General features: G+C 40.9%; 1 protein-coding gene across 3 annotated transcripts in view; it reads left to right on the forward strand.

The window, feature by feature from the left end:
* Positions 1–2,842: 2,842 nt before the first annotated feature.
* Positions 2,843–20,743, forward strand: part of TRDMT1 (tRNA aspartic acid methyltransferase 1) — a gene marked incomplete at both ends in the record, with an annotated part of 37,165 nt that continues 19,264 nt past the window's right edge. For all 3 annotated transcript variants that reach the window (XM_080717107.1, XM_080717108.1, XM_080717109.1), the window contains one exon: positions 2,843–2,906. In XM_080717107.1, the coding sequence (XP_080573233.1) occupies positions 2,843–2,906 (64 nt within the window). The remainder of the gene's footprint in view (positions 2,907–20,743) is intronic.

The following is a 20,743-nucleotide window of genomic DNA, read 5'->3' on the forward strand; positions in this document are numbered from 1 at the left end:
TCTCACTAAATTGGGGAGGGCCTCACTAAGTAGCTGAGGCTGGCTGCAAACCTTCTATCTCCCTGTCTCAGCCTCCTAAGTACTGGGATTACAAGCATGCGCCACCACACCCGGTTTAGAAAAATGTTTTTTAAAGTTAGCACAGAGAAAAAAAATTAAAAGAAACTGGATTTTAGGTAACTATAGGGAAGAACTTTATAATAATGCAAGCTCTTCGCCATTAGACAGCTCACTCTGTGAAGTGCAGTGTGATCCTCATTAGCAGCTTGGAAGCTTGGGCTTAATGCTAAAGGAGCAGAAACATCTTTGAAATCAGAGTCAAATATGTGGGAACTCACGAGTGGTAGATGACTTTGGGGACCTTTCTAATTCAGATTTCTTCCAAATATATTTTCCTCTTTTGGGGCTATCTATTGTCTGTTTTTTCCCTATGATGACTTCATTTTCCATGTAAGTCATAAATCCTGTTATTTTCTGTGTAAAATCAGCATGCAGTTTGTGCATTACAGAATTAGTGTATCCTCTCCCTGTAGGTGAGCCTCAAAATAAACCCAGGTCGCATATCACTGAAGAGTAAAGAATGGCTTGGATCATGGAAACGCTGAAATGATTGCCAAAATATTTTAAGCAGACTTGTTTAATTTTGTTAGATATTAATGGCAAAGCAGCGAAGGAAAGAGGAAGTGGCCCTGGATTCCAAGTTACACAACAAGCCTTCCAATAACCGAGAGTGTACTATTACTATTTTAATATCCTTGCGGTATTATAATATGACCTTAATTATTTCTGGTTTGCTTTAGCGCTGCCTTCATTTTCTAGACGTTAACATTTTCTGTCCCAAGAGACAATGCACGGAAAATACTAACACTCAAGTTCTGAGATTGGGTTGTAATTAAAAAAAAAAATGTGTTGAGTTTCTCTACTTAGAATAGAGGCGCTATTAGAATGTTTTTAGGATAACTTTATGGGAAACTGTGGGATCACAGAGCTTTTTTTCTCCCCTAGGAACATTTGAGATCCATTTTGAAAAAAATAATTGATAGATATTTTCTCTGTACCTGCTCTTCTCACCTTCCTCCTCAGCTACTCCCTATTGTGCCACCTCTGCCCAGCCATCCCCACTCTCCCCCAGGTCGCACAATTTGTACTAGTGACTGGAAGAGAGTGCATATATAATACAAGGGTACTAGCAGCTACAGATAATCATGAACGCTGATAATGGAGATAGTTTTCATTCTTGAAGTAATTATGGTTAGAAATAGAATTTCCTGAAGAGCCCCTGTTTTAATGTTTAGAGATAATGAATTTAAGTCACGAAGGCTGTAACCTCATCAGTGGAAAGATCCACTGTAATGGACTTACTGAGTGGTCACCTAGGCAGGTGAGGTGTGGCTGGAGAGAGTGGGTCCCTGAGAGTGTGGCCTTAGGGACTGTGCTGGTGTCTTTGAACTCCCTTGTTCTCTCTTGCTTCTGTCCTCATGGTATGAGAGCAGAGCCCTTGTCTCCTTTCTCTTTCTCTCTCTCCTCTCTCTCTCTCTCTCTCTCTCCCTCTCTCTCTCCCTCTCCCTCTCCCTCTCCCTCTCCCTCTCCCTCTCCCTCTCCCTCCCTCCCTGTTTTCTGGCCACCATGCCCTCAGCTCTGCAGAGCCAGCTTGACAAAGGCCTAATTCTGAGATCTCCAGAACACTGTGAGCAAATCAATTTTCCTTCCTATAAGTTGAGTGGTCATGTGTTTTGGACTGCAGCAGGGAGAATCCTGAGTAAGACCTTACTGCGCAGTATGCTCATACCAGGTAAACACTGGGACATAAGGAACAGCAAGGTTTAGAATTAGGAACAAGAGGGAGGGAATCTACATTTCAGCAGGTGAGGAAGATTGAGGAAACTGAAATGAGTCAGGGTTTCTAGCCTGGGAATCTAGAAGGAAGGTTCCATTTGAAGTGTAAATCTTGAAGAAGACTAGATTTCTTAGGGAAGGTAAAGAATACAAGTAAGAAACAGAAAGAGAGTAGTGAAGAGTATGGGTGGGGAATGCTGAGCAGTTTACAGAAGTGTTCAAGACAGGGAGAAACCAAAGTGAAGGAAGAAAAGTACGTTTGAGGCTACTCTGTGAGGATCTTTAAGTATCAGTTTGTAACCAACCTGTGAGGGGACGGGGGTTTAGCTTCTACTTGGGCCCTTATTTTAGTTTACAATTGAGGGCCTCCAACTCACTGGACCTTCAACTTACTGGAGAATCAAGGCCCACAAATGGTCCTATGTGATATTAACAGCATCCTTTCCCGGAGTATTTTACAAGTATCCTCTGTGTTATATCAGCTACTCAGGGGTTTGCTCTAAATATGAGTCGTTCTGGGACTTTCTTTACGGAAGAGGCTGGTCTAATTTATCTCCATTGCCCCAGTGCAGGCACATCACTGAGCATGAGGTACATAGAAGGAATATTTGAACACTTTTCTTCAGGACAGAAAAGCAGTTTGCCTGAAAGATGACATTTTCTGGATTCGTGTTACTTAAGGCAGCTTTTCAGCCCCCTACTGAGCTCTGGGTTTCTTTCCCACTCAAGGCCACCAAAAACTCCAACCAAAGAAAACAAAGTGTCAATCGGTCAATGGAGTGGCTTGCTCTTCGCTTGGGAGACCTATTATTTTCGGTCCTTTGTCTCCCTGCTGGCCCCTCTGCCCCTAGGACTCACTTCACTGCGCGGTGAAGTTCTGAGCCAGAGCCATCAGAGTGGGGGAACTGAAAAGCCGCGGAACCATATGCGCAGGGAGCGGCGCGGGAGCCGGGAGGCGGAGCGGACGGACCGGCAGGCCTAGTTCCCAAGCGGCGGCGGCGAGAGCATGGAGCCCCTGCGGGTCCTGGAGCTGTACAGCGGCATCGGGGGCATGCACCACGCTCTGAGAGGTGAGAGGACGGCCCGCGCCCCCCGACTGGGTCTCGGGCGCTCCTCCGAGCTCCGCGCCGGGGCGGGGCGGGGCGGGGCGGGGCGGCGGGACGCTCGGGCGGAAGCGGGGGGGTCGAGGCGCTCGGTTGCCCTGGAAACCGCCTAGTGCGTCTGCCTTGTCTGCCCCTGTCCAGGCCCGGTCCTTGGTCAGCGCGGTGGGAGCTGGCTTGTGGCTTGCGAGGAGGGATTCTCAAGGCTGTAAAGAAACTAAACTGGAGCCTACCTCCGTCTAGTGCCAAGCTCCACTGTGTGTGTGTGTGTGTGTGTGTGTGTGTGTGTGTGTGTGTGTGTTGTACTGTGGATTTAGCCCACGGGCATTCTAACCACGAATTACACCCCTAAGCCCTATTTTATTTTTGTTTTGAAACAAAGACTCACTAGGTTGCTGAGACTCTCACTACTTGCTGAAGCTCTACTCGAACCTACAGTCCTCCTGTCTCAACCTCCCAAGCACTGGGATTACAGGCGTGAGACTACTCCAGGCTCTAAGTGTGCTGTTACTCAGAAGATGGGGACTAGGTCCTTTACCTCGGAGGAAAGTCACAGCGGGCGGAGGAGGGAGCTCAGTAGGATGCTAACTATGATCCCAGATGGAGGGTAGTAAATAGGTTGGTGTAAATAGGACTGTAGGGCAAGCTTACAAGGAAGACACGTACAGTTCTACATTTAGAGAACTGAGTTCAAACTTGAATTCTCATTTTGTTGCAGAGTGACCTTGGGCGTGTTCTTTAACATTTTAAAACCTGCTACCTGGTTTCTAAGTTGGAAACACCACTTTGAGAGAGAGATTATTGTGATGATTCGAGATAAAGCATTTGAAATGCTTATTAGTGTCTGATACATCGTAGCATCTCGACATATTTTAAATTCTTACCACTGTGACTTTTTATCTCCTTTTTATTATGAGCGTTTTAGTTTCTTTGGTGCCGAGTTGCAACCGTAAGGTTTACTTTGGCTGATATTCACTCAAAAATATTGAGTGGGCCGTTTCATGGCAGGTACTTGCTCCAAGGTTTAGGCACTTGGAATTTGGAGTGACATACTTTGAACGTTTATGTTTTATTTCTACTTTGTTTTGCGGTTCTGGGAATTGAACCCAGGGCCTCACACAGTGCATGTTTATGCTAATGTTTCTAAGACAACCATAAAACAGAAACTTCCTTACTTCCCTTTTTACTAACAAAGGCAACAAGAGCTAACACCTTAAGCTACAATATCGGAGGTGTTCAGCATACAAATTTTCTGAGCAGAGGCTTTGATTCTAGACTAACCTCAGACTTTTCCATTCTAGCTTATTTTTGCTGTGATATCTTAGTTGATAGGTCTTATACAGAGATTCATTAGATTGCTGAGTGATAGGTCTTATACAAAGACTTACTAGATTTACTTACACACAAATATAAGTGTATAAGTATCTGCTCCAGCCCTTGCTTTCAGTTTTGAAGGGGTATTCCTAGGAATGGACTTGCTGAATCATATGTTAAATGCTTAGCTCTTTGAGGAAGTACCAAACTTTCCCGCAACAGCTGTATAATTTTACATTCCCATCAACAGAACATTAGAGTTCATTTGCTTATATTCACATTTTCTATTTGTATTTTTCTAAAATAATAGCCATGCCAATGCATATGTATTGATTTCCCATTGTCATTTTGATTTGTATTTCCTTAGTAACACAAGTTGTTGAGATTCTTTTCATGTGCTTGTTGGTTATTATATCTTCTTTTGAGAATTATCTACTGAAGTCCTTGGCACGATTTGGAATTTTTGGTTCTTTTTATTGTTGAGTTGTAGTTCTTTATATATCCTGGGTATTAACCCCTTATCAGTTATATAAGTTGCAAATATTTTCTTATATTAATGACTTTAATAGTTATAAAAAGCATATTTAATTTCTTTAGCAACATGATAGATTTGCCCAACCCCAATGAACATTTTAAAAACTCAATAAAATTTTTTATCTTTATAAGTATATACAAAGTACAAATGCATTGTTGCAGTCGTTACATAGATGCTTTCATAGTTTCTAAATTTTATGAAACTTTATATCTGCATGCCTGTGTGTTTACATAGTCCACATGTTGTACTGTAGCCTCCAACACAGTGCCTTTCTTCTCACAGGCTCTCCTAAGATGACTGTTGACTTTATTAGTGAATCGATAATTATTCTGTCAACATTTTGGTAAAAATATAGTGGTTTAGCCCAAATTATTATCACTTTATATCATACACATTTCTCAACTGCAAACCATAGAATTCGCTCTCTAGTTAAAATAAGCAGCAAACAATTTAAAGAAGGCTTGGAAGCTCCTGGATCCATGGGACACCCAGCAAACAGGTGAGGTCAGCCGGAGCACAGTCCAGAGCACGTGCTGGGTGCCCCGGTAAACCCCTGTGCTGACATCACAGCCTGCGGCAGTGCTGGGGACTAGATGCCACAAATATCACCACAGTTTTGTCCTGAAAGGTGATTGGTCTGCCACCTTCCTTGCCAAAGAGATGGATTTTCTCATTTACTTTCTCACATTGCTACTTTTCGTTTTGGTTTTGGTTTGTTTTGGTGGTACTGGGGATGGTGGAACCCTTCTCCGGGCTACACTCCCAGACCTATTCTATATTTTTATTTGGAAACAGGGTCTCTTAAGCCAACGAGGTTGGCTTTGAACCCTCGCGATCCTCCTGTCTCTGCCTCCCAAGCGCAGGGATTACAAGCCTGTGCCACCACGCCAGGCTCACATTGCTACTTTTGAATTGACCTTTTACCTGAGTACAGGTGGTTTGTGGGCATTAGACTCCACTCTACTGCTAAGCACACGAACCTTGGAAAGTGAGTTTGACATTTGTTTGGGGGAGAAAGGACTCGTGTGGCAAAGATTCAAACAGAGGAACATAAGCAAAGATTCTAGAGAGCCACAAATACAACAACATCCACTATATTCTTTATGTTTCCCCTGAATAGGAACGACTTAGTACACTCTTAGGTATTACTTATGCCTCTGTAGTCTGTAAAGTTTTGTGTAAAGAGAGTCAGCCAAGTGAAAACATCTCTTTAGCAGCAGTGGGAGAGGCAGCGTCTGGGCTGTGTAAGCATGGAGCCGCACGTCTCTAGCAGGTGAGACAGAGCTTCCAGTCTGCGCTCACTTGGTACTTCTTCTCTGGCCTCCCTCCCGGAGCTTTCGGAATTATTCCACATGTTTCTCTGAGCGACACAAATCAGTACCATTATTTAGAAACCACAGAGTTCTGCCTCATAATAGTTGTGTGGATCTTGAAAAGGTAGTTAACCTTTCTGAGCCTCGGTACCTAATTGTGGGATTTAGTTAAAAAATATAACACAGGGACTCAATAAGTGTTAATTCTTTTCTTTTTTCACATCGTTTTGTAACTGACTTCATTGTTGGGTTACCTTATTGATAAAATCAGGAACATATTACTAACTTTCTAGGGTTGTTAGGAGGATTTCTTTCTTTATTTATTGTGGGTCTGGGGATGGAACCCAGGGGTATTCGACCTCTGAGCTACACCCTCTGCCCTATTTTTTATTCTTTTTATTTTGAAACAGGGTTTCTCTAAGTTGCGAAGGATCTCACTAAGTAGCTGAGGCTGTCTGCGAACCGTGACCCTCCAGTCTCAGCCTCCTGAATGTGTTAGGAGTATTTAATGAAACACCATGCACTTAGTACACATTTGTTCCTGGTATATAGTATATGGTAAGATACACTGATGTCAGGAAATTGAACATTTCCATATGCTTTGTAACTTGTTTATATTATCATTTTTCTTTTTTTATTTCTTTGAAAGAGCATTTATTATGTGTAGGATATCAATTGCTCCTGTCCCTTTAACCTATCTTTATCTGTTGGTGATTTGTCCTTTAGTTTTGTTATATTTTTTCCAAGCAGGACTTTTAATGATGATTGGAGCTTTCCAGATAATAAGGGGAAGGAGACACCACACAGAAGGAACATGCCATCCAGACTCAGAGACATGAATGGCATTTCTAGGTGGAGATGTATACGTACCAGGAAAATATCACACTGTGGAAAGTATGTTGTTAGTAAGAAATGTTAAGGTAGAGTTACTCAATTATGTAATGGCGTTGACAACCTGCTAAGGTGCTTAGCTTTTTATCTTACAGATCTAGTTAGTGAATCTGTCTTAGTTGTGGATTACACATTTTACCCTCTGGCCGTAAGGGAGTGTGGACTGGAGGAAGGGTTAGGAGATGATGGTTGAGATGGTGAACTGAGCTGACGACTGGTGAAAGCCTTTGTTCAGGGGACACGTATAAGCTAAAAGTCAGTAACATACATTAGTTACTTGAATGCTAAGTAGCCAGGTTTCTGTCTAGGTGATTTACTATATATAGTTGCAGACCATGGATGGGAGATAGCAAGAAATAATGAAGTTTATTTTGTAGTTAGAGTTTGAACTGTAAGTGAAACCCATGGAAACATCAATTAGACTCCCACTTGTGGATTTTAGACTGGAAATAAAGCAGGAGTAAATATTTACACACACGCGCGCGTTCTCTCTCTCTCTCTCTCTCTCTCTCTCTCTCTCTCTCTCTCTCTCTCTCTCTTCTCTTTGCATCCCCTTCTCTGACTGTGACCTACCTCTGTCCTTGTGATTACACTGGGCCCACCTGTGTAATTGATCCTGGAAAATCTCAAGCTGTCCATGTCTGCATTGCCGAGTAAGGTAACATGCTTTATAGGTTTCAGGAATTAGTGTGTGGACATAGTTGGGGGTCATTATTCTGCTTACCATCCTTAAGATATGTACTGATAAGCCCAAAGTAACTTTTAAAACTTGACATGCACGTTCCCAGAACTCACTGAAATATCAAACCTTAATTGATGCTCACATCAGCCGAGAGTTTGGATCATACCCTGTCCTTTCTAGCATCTTAAAGTTTTTTTCACTTTTGATGATATGACAATTTTTATAAAATATTACTGTAGTTGGAAACTAGTTTAAGATATCAACTCATTTAATCCTCAGAAAACTGAAATTACTTTACTATCCTTTTACAAATGAAGACACTGAGCTTTCGAGAGCTTAAGCAACTTGCTTATGTCACACAGCTGGACATGTAAAAGCTAAAATTTAAACAGAAAAAAAGCAAAAAAGATAGATAAGTAGATAGATATCCATATCCTGAATCTTACTTCCTTGGAGTGTATGAAAACACACACACACACACACACACACACACACACACCCTCTCCATTACTATGTGCCTAAGAAAGCTTTGATAAAAAATAATACCTCATTTTGCTATTATGTGGCTTCATGAAAACAGATTCATACAGACAGGAGGAGGCTTAGAGAGGGGAAGTGAGGAAGGGAGCCACTGAACTGCACAGCTCTGGTGTCTAGCTTAGCTTTCTAGCCTAGTGCAGGACTGTGAAACTTCTTTTTTAAGAGCTGCTAGGAGCAGAGATTACACCATAACATTTGGAGGGCAGAATCTGAAACTTTAAGCCAATAGTGATAAAGACTTTAAGCTCTCGAGGATAAACCATGCAGCACAGAGGGCTCAGCATGGCAGAGCACATTTAGAGAGGATTTTTGTTAGGTCAGTTCGGGGATCGTTATGAGTGATGACTTAATTATATTTTCACACCAAGTCATTTAACATCTGCAGTTAACTAGATACAGCGCAATTAGTATTGCTGACGTCATTTTCAATTTCCATTGACTTTTCCCCGAATAGGTCAGAAATTTGTCACCTTATGAGACAGCATCAGCAAGTAACATTGTCAGCACTTTATGGTTATATAACATTCACAAATGCGTATGCACGTAGCAAATTTATGTAAAACTCATTCACAATCTGTAATTGGCCGGGTCACGTGTGCTTGCACTGCTTAACTATTTAGTTTCTATCCTTTGAATCTCATATAAATAGCTTTCAACATTACATTTTTGGCCATATGCTACTTTGCTCATCTTTAATTTTTTCTTTTGATTGTTGTTGTGTTGGTGGGAAGAGTTTTGTAACAGTTTACTGGAGTGTGTGTGTTTCCACGGGCTAACTGGTGTTGAGAATTTGCCCAGACTATTTTTGTCTGTTCTGATACTTTTCTTCCCTCCATCCCCGCTCAGGGTTATAACCAAGGGAGGTACGAATTCTTCTGTTCCTGATCAAAATAGTTCTTTGTTCATTTGCTTTGTACTGAATATAAAAGTACTATATCCTCATTGTTACAAAGTCAAGCCCACCATGGTGGCCCAGGCCTGTAATCCTAGTACTTGGGAGGCTGAGGCAGGAGGATTGTAGGTTCAAGGCCAGCCTCATCATTTTAGTGAAATCCTGTTTCAAACTAAAAACTAATTTGAGGTAAATTCAGAGGTAAAATGCCCCTGGGTTCAATTCCCAGTACAACATACAGAAAGAAAAAAAAAAACCTAAAATAATTGAAAGGAAGAAGTAAAAATACTGCCTTCAAAATTTCATCACTTCTAGATATCTAAATAGATAACTGCTATTGACACTTGTTTTTTTCTCTCTTAATTTCGTGCACATGTCACTTACACATATACTTTACAAAACCTGGATCATTACTCAACAAGTTATTCTCTAATTTGCTTTGTGTTAGTGAATAGTATGTGTCTCACTTTAGGTCAGTAATATGGATTATAATTTTTAACTTGTCTATTCTCATACATGCATATAGTACATACATGTATGTATGAGACTCATACATGCATGTACTAATATATGCATGTATGAGAATAGACACTTAAATCTTTACATACTTACACTTAAATCTTCACATACTTGTTCAAATTCTTCCTTAGGGCAGACTTTAAGATATGGACTAGTTAGGTTAATGACCATAAGAGTAAATTAGACTGTTCGAATGAAAATATTACATGCTCCTTAAAAATCTTTGGAGATACCATTTATAAGTAACTCCATATTTGTTATTTAATAGAAATAGGTGATTGAGTAGCCCCATAATAGAGTTCTGGCTCCAACACCCATAATTGGTGTCCTTTGCTGCACAAAAGCATGTTAGTGTAACGCGGTCCCATTTATTTCTGTACTGGACACTTGAGGGTAACTGACAGTGGTCAGAGCTGAGTTTAGATGCACTTCGCTCATTCTGCATCTGTTTATCAAGGGGTGTCAGGAGGTCATGGGGTGCCAGGTGTGCTGCCCAGATGCTGAGGTTGCCCAGCTGCATGGATGTGGCCTGGGCTTGGTCAGGAGGCACCTGTATGAGGAAGCCTAGAGTGTGCCCAGAGAGTGGGCAGCCAGCGAAAGCCCAGGGAAGAATTCATGCCTGATCGAGGGCAAGTCAGAATGACTTAGAACAGAGGAAATAGCGTCGGGCTGGGCAGTGTGGGCCAGGTCTTTAAACAAGGTGCAGATCGCTGGGATTGAGGAATAAAACTCACTTTGGTTCTCTATGTGCTCTTTGGTACTAGATGGGGGAAAGTGTGTGTGTGTGTGTGTGTGTGTGTGTGTGTGTGTGTGTGTGTGTGTGACTTGGAAGAGCCTGGGATTGGTCTAGGGCAGTGTCAAGAGAGGAGGCCGGACAAGGACAGATTGTGCTAAGGAATTTGGGTTTTATCAAGAGACAGTGGTGAGTCACCAAAGACTTCCGTGCCATGGAATGATTTGATTACAACCTAGAAAGAACCCTGGGGAGTCCTATAAGTACAAATTGACTGATGTGAACTCAGAGAAAGAGCCTCTAATGCTATCATTTAAAAATTGATATTAGGTGTTATGCATATTGATGTGTGTGTGTAGTTTATAAATAAACATATCCATTTAAAGTCTTTGAACACTGATAGTCTCCCTTCATGAGGTTTTTAAAATATAGGCTTTCTAAAAGAAACAAAAACAGATGAAGGTTTATTTATTTATTTTTGCGGGTCTGGGGATGGAATCCAGGGGCATTTGACTTCCGAGCTACACCCCCTGTCCTATTTTTTATTCTTTATTTTGAAACAGGGTCTCACTAAGTTGCAGAGAGCCTCACTAAGTAGCTGAGGCTGTCTGCAAACCGTGATCCTCCAGTCTCAGCCTCCCGAATGCTGGGATTACAAGCGTGCGCCACCACATCCGGCTATTTTTCCTTTAAACAAAATATAATTTTTAAAAAATTTTTTGTTGGTGCATTGTAGTCATTCATCTTAATAGAGCACAAGGTGGTAGAGGCGTACACACACACATCACCCAATTAGCCCTTACCCAGTTCCCATCCCATTCTCTTCCCCCTTCCTGCTTCTCATGTTTGGCTTAGTGATTGACTTTGATATGTTTGTTAAAGAACATCATGTGCATTAGAGAATTTCCCTCTCCTCCCCCATCCCCTCAGTTAGGTTGCCCTATTTGCTCATCTACATTATCTCCTTCTTCATCTAGAGTTCATCCTATGACCCATTTTCTCCCTAACTTCTACATATTAGGGAGGGCATCTGATTTCTTATTTTTTGGGACTGACTAATCTCACTTAGCATAATGTCCTCCAGTTCCATCCATTTCCCCGTAAATGATGTAATTGTGTTTTTCTTTATGGCTGAGTAAAATTCCATTGTGTACATATCCCACGGTTTTTTAATCCATTCATCTGTTGATAGACATCTTGGCTGGTTCCATAGTTTGGCAACAGTAAATTGTACAGCTATGAACATATATGCATGCTAATATTTGGTGGTTTGGTTTCCATTCTTTTGGGTAGATACCCAGAAGTGGCATTGCTGGATCATATGTTAAGTTTGTTCCCATTCTTCTGAGGATCCTCCATACAGTTTTCTAAAGTGGCTGCACTAATTTGCTGTCCTACCAACAATGTTTTAGAGTTCCCACTTCATAACTCTTTGCCAGCATTTCTTGTTGTTTTTGTTTTGAATGATTACCATTCTTGTTGGAGTAGGTGAAATCTCAGGGTAGTTTTGATTTATATCTCTCTGATTGCTAATGATTTTGAGTAGTTCATGCATTTATTGGCCATTTGAATTTCTCCTTTCGTGAAGTGTCTATTTAGTTCAATTGCCCATTTTTTAATTTGGTTATTTGTTTTCTTAGTGTTGAGTTTTTTTTAGTGTTGATTTCTCTATATATTGTAGATATTAGTCCACTGAAAAAGAAATCCAGAGAACATTTCCACTCAGCCTATCTCACAAAAAAATAAAATAAAATACTTAGGAATAAACTTAATCAAGCAGGTAAAAGACTTCTACAAAGAAAATTATAAAACATTGAAATAAGAAATCAAAGAATACCTTAGAAGATAGAAAGATCTTCCAGATAGGCTGAATAAATATCATCAAAATGGCCATACTTCCAAAAGTGATCTTCAGATTCAATCCAATACCCATTAAATTACCAAGGTCATTTCTCACAGACAGAAAAATCAGTCCTTAAATTCATTTGTAACAACAAAAAAACCCAGAATAGCCAAAGTAGTTCTCAGCAACAAAAAGCATGCGGGAAGAATCACAATGCCTAACTTTAAAGTATACTACAGAACCATAGTAATAAAAACAGTATGGTACTGGCACAAAAACAAATACATAGACCAATGGTGTGGAATAGAAGACTCAGAAACAAATCCGCATTCTTACAGCCAATTGATTTTTGACAAAGGGGCCAAAAGCATACACTGGAAAAAAGATAACCCATTCAACAAATGGTGTTGACAAAACTGGTTAACTATATGCAGAAAAAGGGAAATAAATCCCACTTTCTCACCCTGCATAGAAGTCAATTCAAGATGATTCCAAGACTTGGAAATTAGACCAGAGACCGTGAGGCTTCTTGAAGAACGCATAGGCATCACATCAACACAGGTAAAAACTTTCTCAACAGGACCCCAAAGGCACAAGAAAATAAAAACCGAATCAATACATGGTATTGCATTAAACTGAAGAGCTTCTGTACAGTAAAGGAGACTATCAAGGACCTCTACCGATAGCTAACAGAATGGGAGAAGATTTTTGCCAAAATATAATTTTAAAATATACAGACTTGCCGGGCGTGGTGGTGTATACTTGTAATCCCAGTACTTGGGAGGCTGAGACAGGAGGATTGCACAGGTTCAAAGAGGAAACAGAGCTTCCTTAGTGGTAGTTGTTTTTTCTCTTTCAACTAATCAATATTATGCTAAATTAGCTATGCAAAAATATTTAACAAGAGTTTACTGAAACTAGAAAACAGTGAGGTCAATTTTAATTGTGCCAGAATTTCAGCAATTTTGTTTTTGAGATTTTGAGTATAATATAATATTGTTACTAATATTATTATTGTAGATAATATTTTTCATATTAGATCTTTAATTTGTTGTTTAATCAATTTGAAATGTTTTATAAATTCATAACTATATTTTCTTAAATCAAGGGCCAGCATTTTCTTCCTCAGGAGAACACAGATGTGACTTTTAAAAAAGTAATGAGAAAGCCAGGCATGGAGGCTCAAGCTTGTAAGACAGGAGGATCACACAGGTTCGAAGCCAGCCTCAGCTACTTAGTGAGGCTCTCAGAAACTTAGTGAGACCCTGTTTCCAAATAAAATATAAAATAGGTCTGGGAGTGTAGACCGGAGGTAGAAAGCCTCTGGGCTTTACCCCCAGTACCACCATAAATAAATAAATAAATAAATAGTAATGAGAATATATAAATAAAATATAAAGTATAAAAAGTAATGAAAATAAATAAATAAAAAGCCATGAGAATATTTGCTTGGTGGAAATTCATTTCTTTTTCTTGTTCTTTTTCTTTTTTTTTGGTGGTACTGGGGTTTCTGGAAACTCTTCTACCTCCGGCTCCGGGTTACACTCCCAGACCTATTTTTATACTATTTTTATTTGGAAACAGGGTCTCTTAAGCCAGCATTGCTGGCTTAGAACCTGCGGGATCCTCTTGTCTCCGCCTTCCAAGTGCGGGGATTACAAGCGTATGCCACCATGCCCGGAGGAAATTCATTTCTTAAGAAAAACTGAGGAAAAATAATCTTATATATTAAGAGAAGAATTCTTGCACCATAGGGAAAAACAATGTTGTTTTACTTTTTTTTTTTTTTTCTGTGGTACTGGGGATGGAACCCAGGGGCATTCTTTTAAAACTCCTGGATCTTACATAGCAACCTCTGTATATCCTAGTAAAGTACTTTGCACAAAAGAACCAGCATTTGTGAAGAAAACTGATCTCGTCTAAATAGGAAATAAACCTGAAATTCTCTTTTTATTACACACACACACACACACACACACACACACACACACAAACACACACACACACACACACACGATTGCTCGTGCCCTCATCTAAACAACTGAGGTATCTATTAAGATTAGATTTAGGGTTCTATTATGACTAAGTTTGTCAGTAATAGAAACATCCAGGATAATAGTGATTTAAAGAAGGTAGAAGTTTCTTTCTCATGTTAAATATGTCTAGATGTGCTAACCTAGGCTGCCGTGTGACCCCCTGAGGTCATTTAGCTTACCTCCTTTCAGTTCTCAGCTTTATCAGCCCTCCAGAGTGGCTCTCCTCCTCTTCTTGGTCTAACAGGGTAACTGCAACTCCAGCCCTCTGCCTGTATTCTAAATCTACAGTACAAAGGCCAGCAAGCACTCTTCCTTTTCAGACCTCTTGAGAGTGTAAAATACTTTTCCTGTGAAGCCAGTCTCCCGGCCAGTCCAGCTGCAGAGGGATAACCTCCAGGCCACTCTCGCTTTTAGCTTGGTACGGTGCCCCAAATGCCGTAAGGGCTTTCATTGGGCCCCGGACTGCCGGTCCAAATTTAACTTAAAGGGGGAGCCTTTAAACTCCCAAAGGGGGCTTCCCCCAGCCCCGTTAAAAAAGGGGAACGGTTCCACCGAGACCCATTGGACAGTACCTCTGGTGACCGGGTTAAGACCCAAGATGGTCGTCACAATTGAAGATAAAAATTATAAATGTTTAATTGATACTGGAGCCGATCGAAAGGGAGTCGGGTTCAGATCCCCGAATCCGAAGTGGCGGAGATGGTCGCCACGAGGCGTCCAGTGCAGTAACGCGACCGATCCCGGAGAAGCCGGCGGGAGCCCCGGGGAGAGTTCTCTTTTTTTGTGAAGGGCAGGGCGCCCTGGAATGGGTTCACTCCAAGAGAGGGGCCTGTGCCTTGGAAAGCGTCATGGTTCCGGCGACGTCCCGTGAGCTCTCGCTGGCCCTTGAAAATCCGGGGGAGAGGGTCTAAATCTCGCGCCGGGCCGTACCCATATCCGCAGCAGGTCTCCAAGGAGAACAGCCTCTGGCATGTTGGAACAACAGCAGTTGAACATGGGTCAGTCGGTCCTGAGAGTTGGGCGAGCGCCGTTCTGAAGGGACGGGCAATGGCCTGCACAAAAGTTCAAGCCCTATCTGTAGAAGAGGCCATAGATTTTCATCGATTAACCCATGTAAATTGGAGAGGATTAAAACACAAATATCCTCAAATCCCTACTAAGGATTTAAAAAGAATTGTTCGTACTTGTAAATCATGTCAACCCTTCTTGCAACACCTCCCCCCCCCCAATCGTCCAGAGTTAATCCAAGAGGCCTAAGCCCCAGTGGATTATGGCAAGTGGATATAACTCATTTTCAACCATTTGGAAAACTCAAGAATATTTTTGTTTCCATAGATACCTATTCCAGGGCTGATTGGGCCTCAGCTCATTTGGGTGAAAAGACAAAACATGCTATAAGTCATTTTCTTCAATGTTTTGCTATTCTTGGTATCCCTGAACAAATCAAAACTAATAATGGCCCTTGTTTTATTAGTCAACATTTTGCCTCCTTCCTACAATTATGGAAAATTATTCACACTACGGGCATTCCATATAACCCAAAAGGACAAGCTTTAATAGAAAAATATAATCGTACCCTAAAAGTTCAAGTACAAAAACAAAAGGGGGAGTTGCTACCCCCACATGATCAATTAAGAAAAGCATTATTAACCCTAAATATTTTAAAATTTTCAAAAGATTACAACCTGTCCCCTTTTCATAGGCATTGGACCACAGAGATTCCCTTTTCCTCCATCAAAGTAGCTAGAGATTGTTGGCTTTATCTTCAAGTCAGACCACCTCAGCCCTTGGCCCTAATTAATCAAGAGGAGTCCCCAAAACTAGATCACCCCAATTGCTCTATGTCCTTCCCATTATCTGTTCAGCTGTTTAAAATATCAATAAATTGGCCGGGCGTGGTGGCGCATGCTTGTAATCCCTGCGCTTGGGAGGCAGAGACAGGAGGATTGCGCTGGTTTGGAGCCAGCCTCACTGGCTTAAGAGACCCTGTTTCCACATAAAGTTAAAAAATAGGTCTGGGAGTGTAGCCCGTGGGAGTGTAGCCTGGAGGTAGAAGGGCTTCCAGGAACCCCAGTACCACCAAAAAAAAAAAAAAAAAAAAAATCAATAAATAATACCTGTTACTGGGCACCCAACGTTGATGGTTCAAGTTTTTGCTCTATAAATATTACTGTTGAATCTCCCTCCCAAAATCTTTATCCCCCTCCCAGGTTGGTTTTTGTTTGTGGCGATAGCATTGCATATGGGTCTTTGCCCCCATCATGGACAGGCCTTTGCACCCTTGCCTCCCTGCTTCCCGATATAAATATTATCCTTGGGGAGGAACCAATGCCCACCCCCCCCCTTTTGATTGGGGAGGGCGAAAAAGGAGAGCAGTACAAGCCATCCCTCTCTTAATCATCCTGGAGATTACTGCCAGAACTGCCATGGGTGCAGCTGGCCTTGGGATGGCCTTTGAGTTACATAGGAAACTCTCCCTCCAAATGATGGTATTAAGGCTGTCTCAGAAACCGTCCTAGACTTACAAGCCCAATTAGATTCTCTAGCCTATGTGGTATTACAAAAAAAGACAGGTATTGGATTTATTAATAGCAGAAAAGGGAGGCATCTGCTTATTTTTGCAGGAACAAGATAAGATTAAACAGCTCCAACATGATCTGGAGAGGCGGCGACGAGATCTTCAGGAGAATCCGTTCTGGACCAGCTTTCATGGACTTTTGCCCTGTTTTCTTCCTTTGTTGGGCCCATTGCTGTTTATCATAGTTTTGTGCATCATAGACCTCTGTGTTTTTAATAGATTAGTTCAGTTTCTGTTAAAATCAACCAAATAGAAGTGCATTACCAAAGGCTTGCCAGCAAAGAAAATGAATCTTATGATTGGCGCTCTGAATATGACTGCCCCTCTCCTGCTTTACAAGTTCCCCAGATGGGGGAAATCGCAACATGTTAAAGGGCTGGTGACCAATGGCGGGTAAGATCCCCATGGGCTAGGGAAACCTAAGACAGTAGGTACAGCATAGATCTGTGCTATCCAATGACGGCTAATCTCTGCTACTCGATTGGGGCAACCCAAGACAGGCCCAGTCCCGATAAAATAAAAGAAAAAAGGGGAGATGTTGGGGCGTGTACATACAGCGCCTAAAGAGATGCAGCCTCCCTTGGCCTGAGCGGCCTGCAGGCTAAGGCAAAGCTTTAGGTAAAGTTTAAGAACTTCTGCAATAAAATGATTCAGCAGAAAAGGGGCTAAGATGGCACCTGGAGGAAGCTACGAAGGCGTGGTTTCCCCATTCATTATGGGTGGGGAGACTGAGTAGTTTTTCCCTTTAAAGGAGCTTTTGCACGCATGAATGGCCTGGGATTGGCTGTGAACTACGTGCTAGTGATCTTTATCCCGATAGGCTAGGCTATTCCCCCATTGGAAATTCCCCTCGTGGTTTTGTACTATATAAATGTTGCTTAAAGAGGGATAAATGAGATCTTGCTTGACTTGACTCCCGGCGTGTGTGTGTGTGTGTGTGTGTGTGTGTGTGTGTTCGAGCCGTCAGCACTCAACCTTCCTGATCAGCCTCGCCACTGACGGGCAGGACCCCTTCACTCACACATGTACATAACATCTGTAGCATCCACAGAAATTCCTCCCTTGCTACCCCCTCAGCCTGCCATGGGCAGGTGCACCTTCCTTGCTTTGTTGTTTTTTTTTCTTCATTATCTAAAGCCCCTCCTGTATCCTTGCTTTTTTCTTTTTTTTTCCAGTACTGGGTTTGAACCCAGGGGCATATTCCTTTGCTTTGGCAAAGGAGAGAAATCATATGACCTTTCTGTGAAGGGCTAATCTCAACATAATGTTCTCCAAGTCCATCCATCTTCCTGCAAATGACATAATTTTGTTCATCTTTACTGCTGAGTAGTATTCCATTAGTTTGTATTCCCTAATTTTTTAATCCATTCATCGTTTGTTTCTCTTCCTTGTAACACAGTGTACTCCCTCAGTGGGCTCCATTTTGAACATTAATTTGACATCTTCCTTCTCCAGATCTAATCTTTCTATTGGTATTTAGTTGAAAAAATAGTTTTTCAAAAGTGTTTCTAAGATGCAGTGCCAGGGAACTCATCAGGTCACAGATCTCAAGCAAATCCTATCCACATTTTGGCTGGTGGTTTCTTGTGTTTACTTAGACATTAGTAATAATAATTTCAAGCATGTCTTGGCCCAAAATAAGTTTTTGGTTGACTATTAGCTTAACTTCCAAGTAGGTGTTCTAAGGAAATTGAATGGATTTAAAAAAAAATGTTTTAAGATATTTTATTCATAGAAGTATTAGTGGATTTTTTTTTTTTTTTTTTTTTTTTTTTTTTTTTTGGTGGTACTGGGGATGGAACCCAGGGGCCTTCTACCTCTAGGCTATACTCGCAGACCTATTTTCTATTTTTATTTGGAAACAGGGTCTCTTAAGCTAGTGAGGCTGGCTTTGAACCTGCACAATCCTCCTGTCTCCACCTCCCAAGCCTGGGGATTACAAGCGTGCGCCACCACACCCGGAATATTAGTGGATTTTGAAGTACAAAAATTGTTAAGAACCCAGAACTATGCTTTGCTAGTTGCTATAGAAATATTTGACATTAATTTTAAATTTGGAATCCTTTTGGTCTGTTTGTGATTAGTGTTTTATTTCTAAGTAAACTGACACTTTGGACCACAAGCAAATAGACATTGGGTGTATTACACTGATCTCCCATTTCACAGCTAGATGTCAGTGTTAACATACCTGATTAATTATCTCAGGTGTGAACATAATGAGGTAATTAAATGCTCAGCTTATATGAAATACAGATTAGAAAGTAAATGATAAAGAAGAAAGGAATTTTAAACAACTACTTATTTCAAAGTGAGCTCATTAGTCTACATGCATTTTAAAGCATTGAATTTTCTCTCATATTATCAGAATGTTTGGACCATTAAATCATTTTTTATTTAGTTAGTAAGTCAGGTAGTTTGGGGTCTTCTGTCTTTTTATACTACTACTGAGCAGAAGTTCTTCTCTACAGCTTTCCCAGAAATGGAGATCAGAAAAAGAAAGAAAATTATTGCTAGTCAACTGAAAATTTCCCTTTTAAAACTCAGCCCTCCTAAACAGAAGCATGATATCTTCATCATCTCCTTTAGATCCAATCTGACAAGCTTTTAACATCATGTATATTGTGTTTCTCTAGCTAGGCTATCTTACCATTTTTTTTTACTTATGCTTCCTATTGATAAATATGAAATCAGAATGATGACTGAAATATTATAAATAAAAACCAGGCGAAGTAATAGTCAAAGTACTGAAAGCTCATCCCTTCCCCCTACTACTACCAAAAGAACCCAAAGGATCTCGTTTCCTAATTTCTCTTTCTCTTGAGAATTACTACTCCTTGGTCACTTAAATGAGAGTGCTCATGTAGGCAAAAGTCAATAAAATTGTATCCACTCTGACATTTTAATTGATATGCCATACACGGTAGTGAGAGCCATAGTGATCCATTTGTATGTGTGCATTATTTGTTATGTCCTCCCCCTTCTCAGCCCGATGCTCTGATTTTCTGAGTCTAGCCTACCTCACTTAGCATGACGCTCTGCAGTTCCATCCTCTTTGTGCTGCAGATGACATCATTTTGTTCTTTAGGGTGGAGTACAATTTCACTGTGTGTATATAGACCACGTTTTTCTGTTGATGCACACCTAGTTTGGTTTCATAACTTGGCTATTGTGATTTTGCCTTTATAAACATGAATATGCATATATTACTATAGTATTCTGACTTTAACTTTTTTGAAAAAACACTGAGGAGTGGTATAACAATATCATAAGATGTTTCCAGTTCTAGTCTTTGAGGAACATTCATAGTAATTTCCATAGTAGTTATACTAACGGAACGGTGTATAAATGTTCCTTTTCCCCCACATCCTCACCAACAGTTATGATTGTTTATATTTTTAATGATTGCCATTCAAGTGGAGTGAGGTGAAATTTCAGTGTAATTTTTTATTTTTTGTGGGGGGGGTACTGGGAGTGGAACTCAGGGACTTTTCTACCTCTGGGCTATACTCCCAGACCTATTTTATACTTTATTTGAAAACAGTCTCAGTAAGTTGCTGAGAGCCTCATTAAGTAGGTGAGGCTGTCTTCAAACCTGTGAGATCCTCCTGTCTCAGCCTCCCAAGTGCCTGGATTACAAGTGTGAGCCACTTGCCTGGCTCAGTGTAATTTTTATTTTAAAGATTTCAGAGACTATCGATTTAAGCTGTATACTAGGAAATATCAAGATAACTTGCTAAGACCAGAGGATCACAGGTTCGTGGCCAGCCTAGTCTGCTTAGTGAGGCTCTCTGCAACTTAGTGATATCCTGTTTCAAAATAACGAATAAAAAATAAGGCTGGGGGTGTAGCTTGGAGGTAGTTCAATCCCTAGTTCCGCAAAACAAAAACAAAACGAAACAACAAAAAACTAACAAACAAACTTTGGAGAACC

This window comes from Muscardinus avellanarius (genome assembly GCF_963383645.1).
Source record: "Muscardinus avellanarius genome assembly, chromosome: 20".
NCBI lineage: Eukaryota > Metazoa > Chordata > Mammalia > Rodentia > Gliridae > Muscardinus > Muscardinus avellanarius.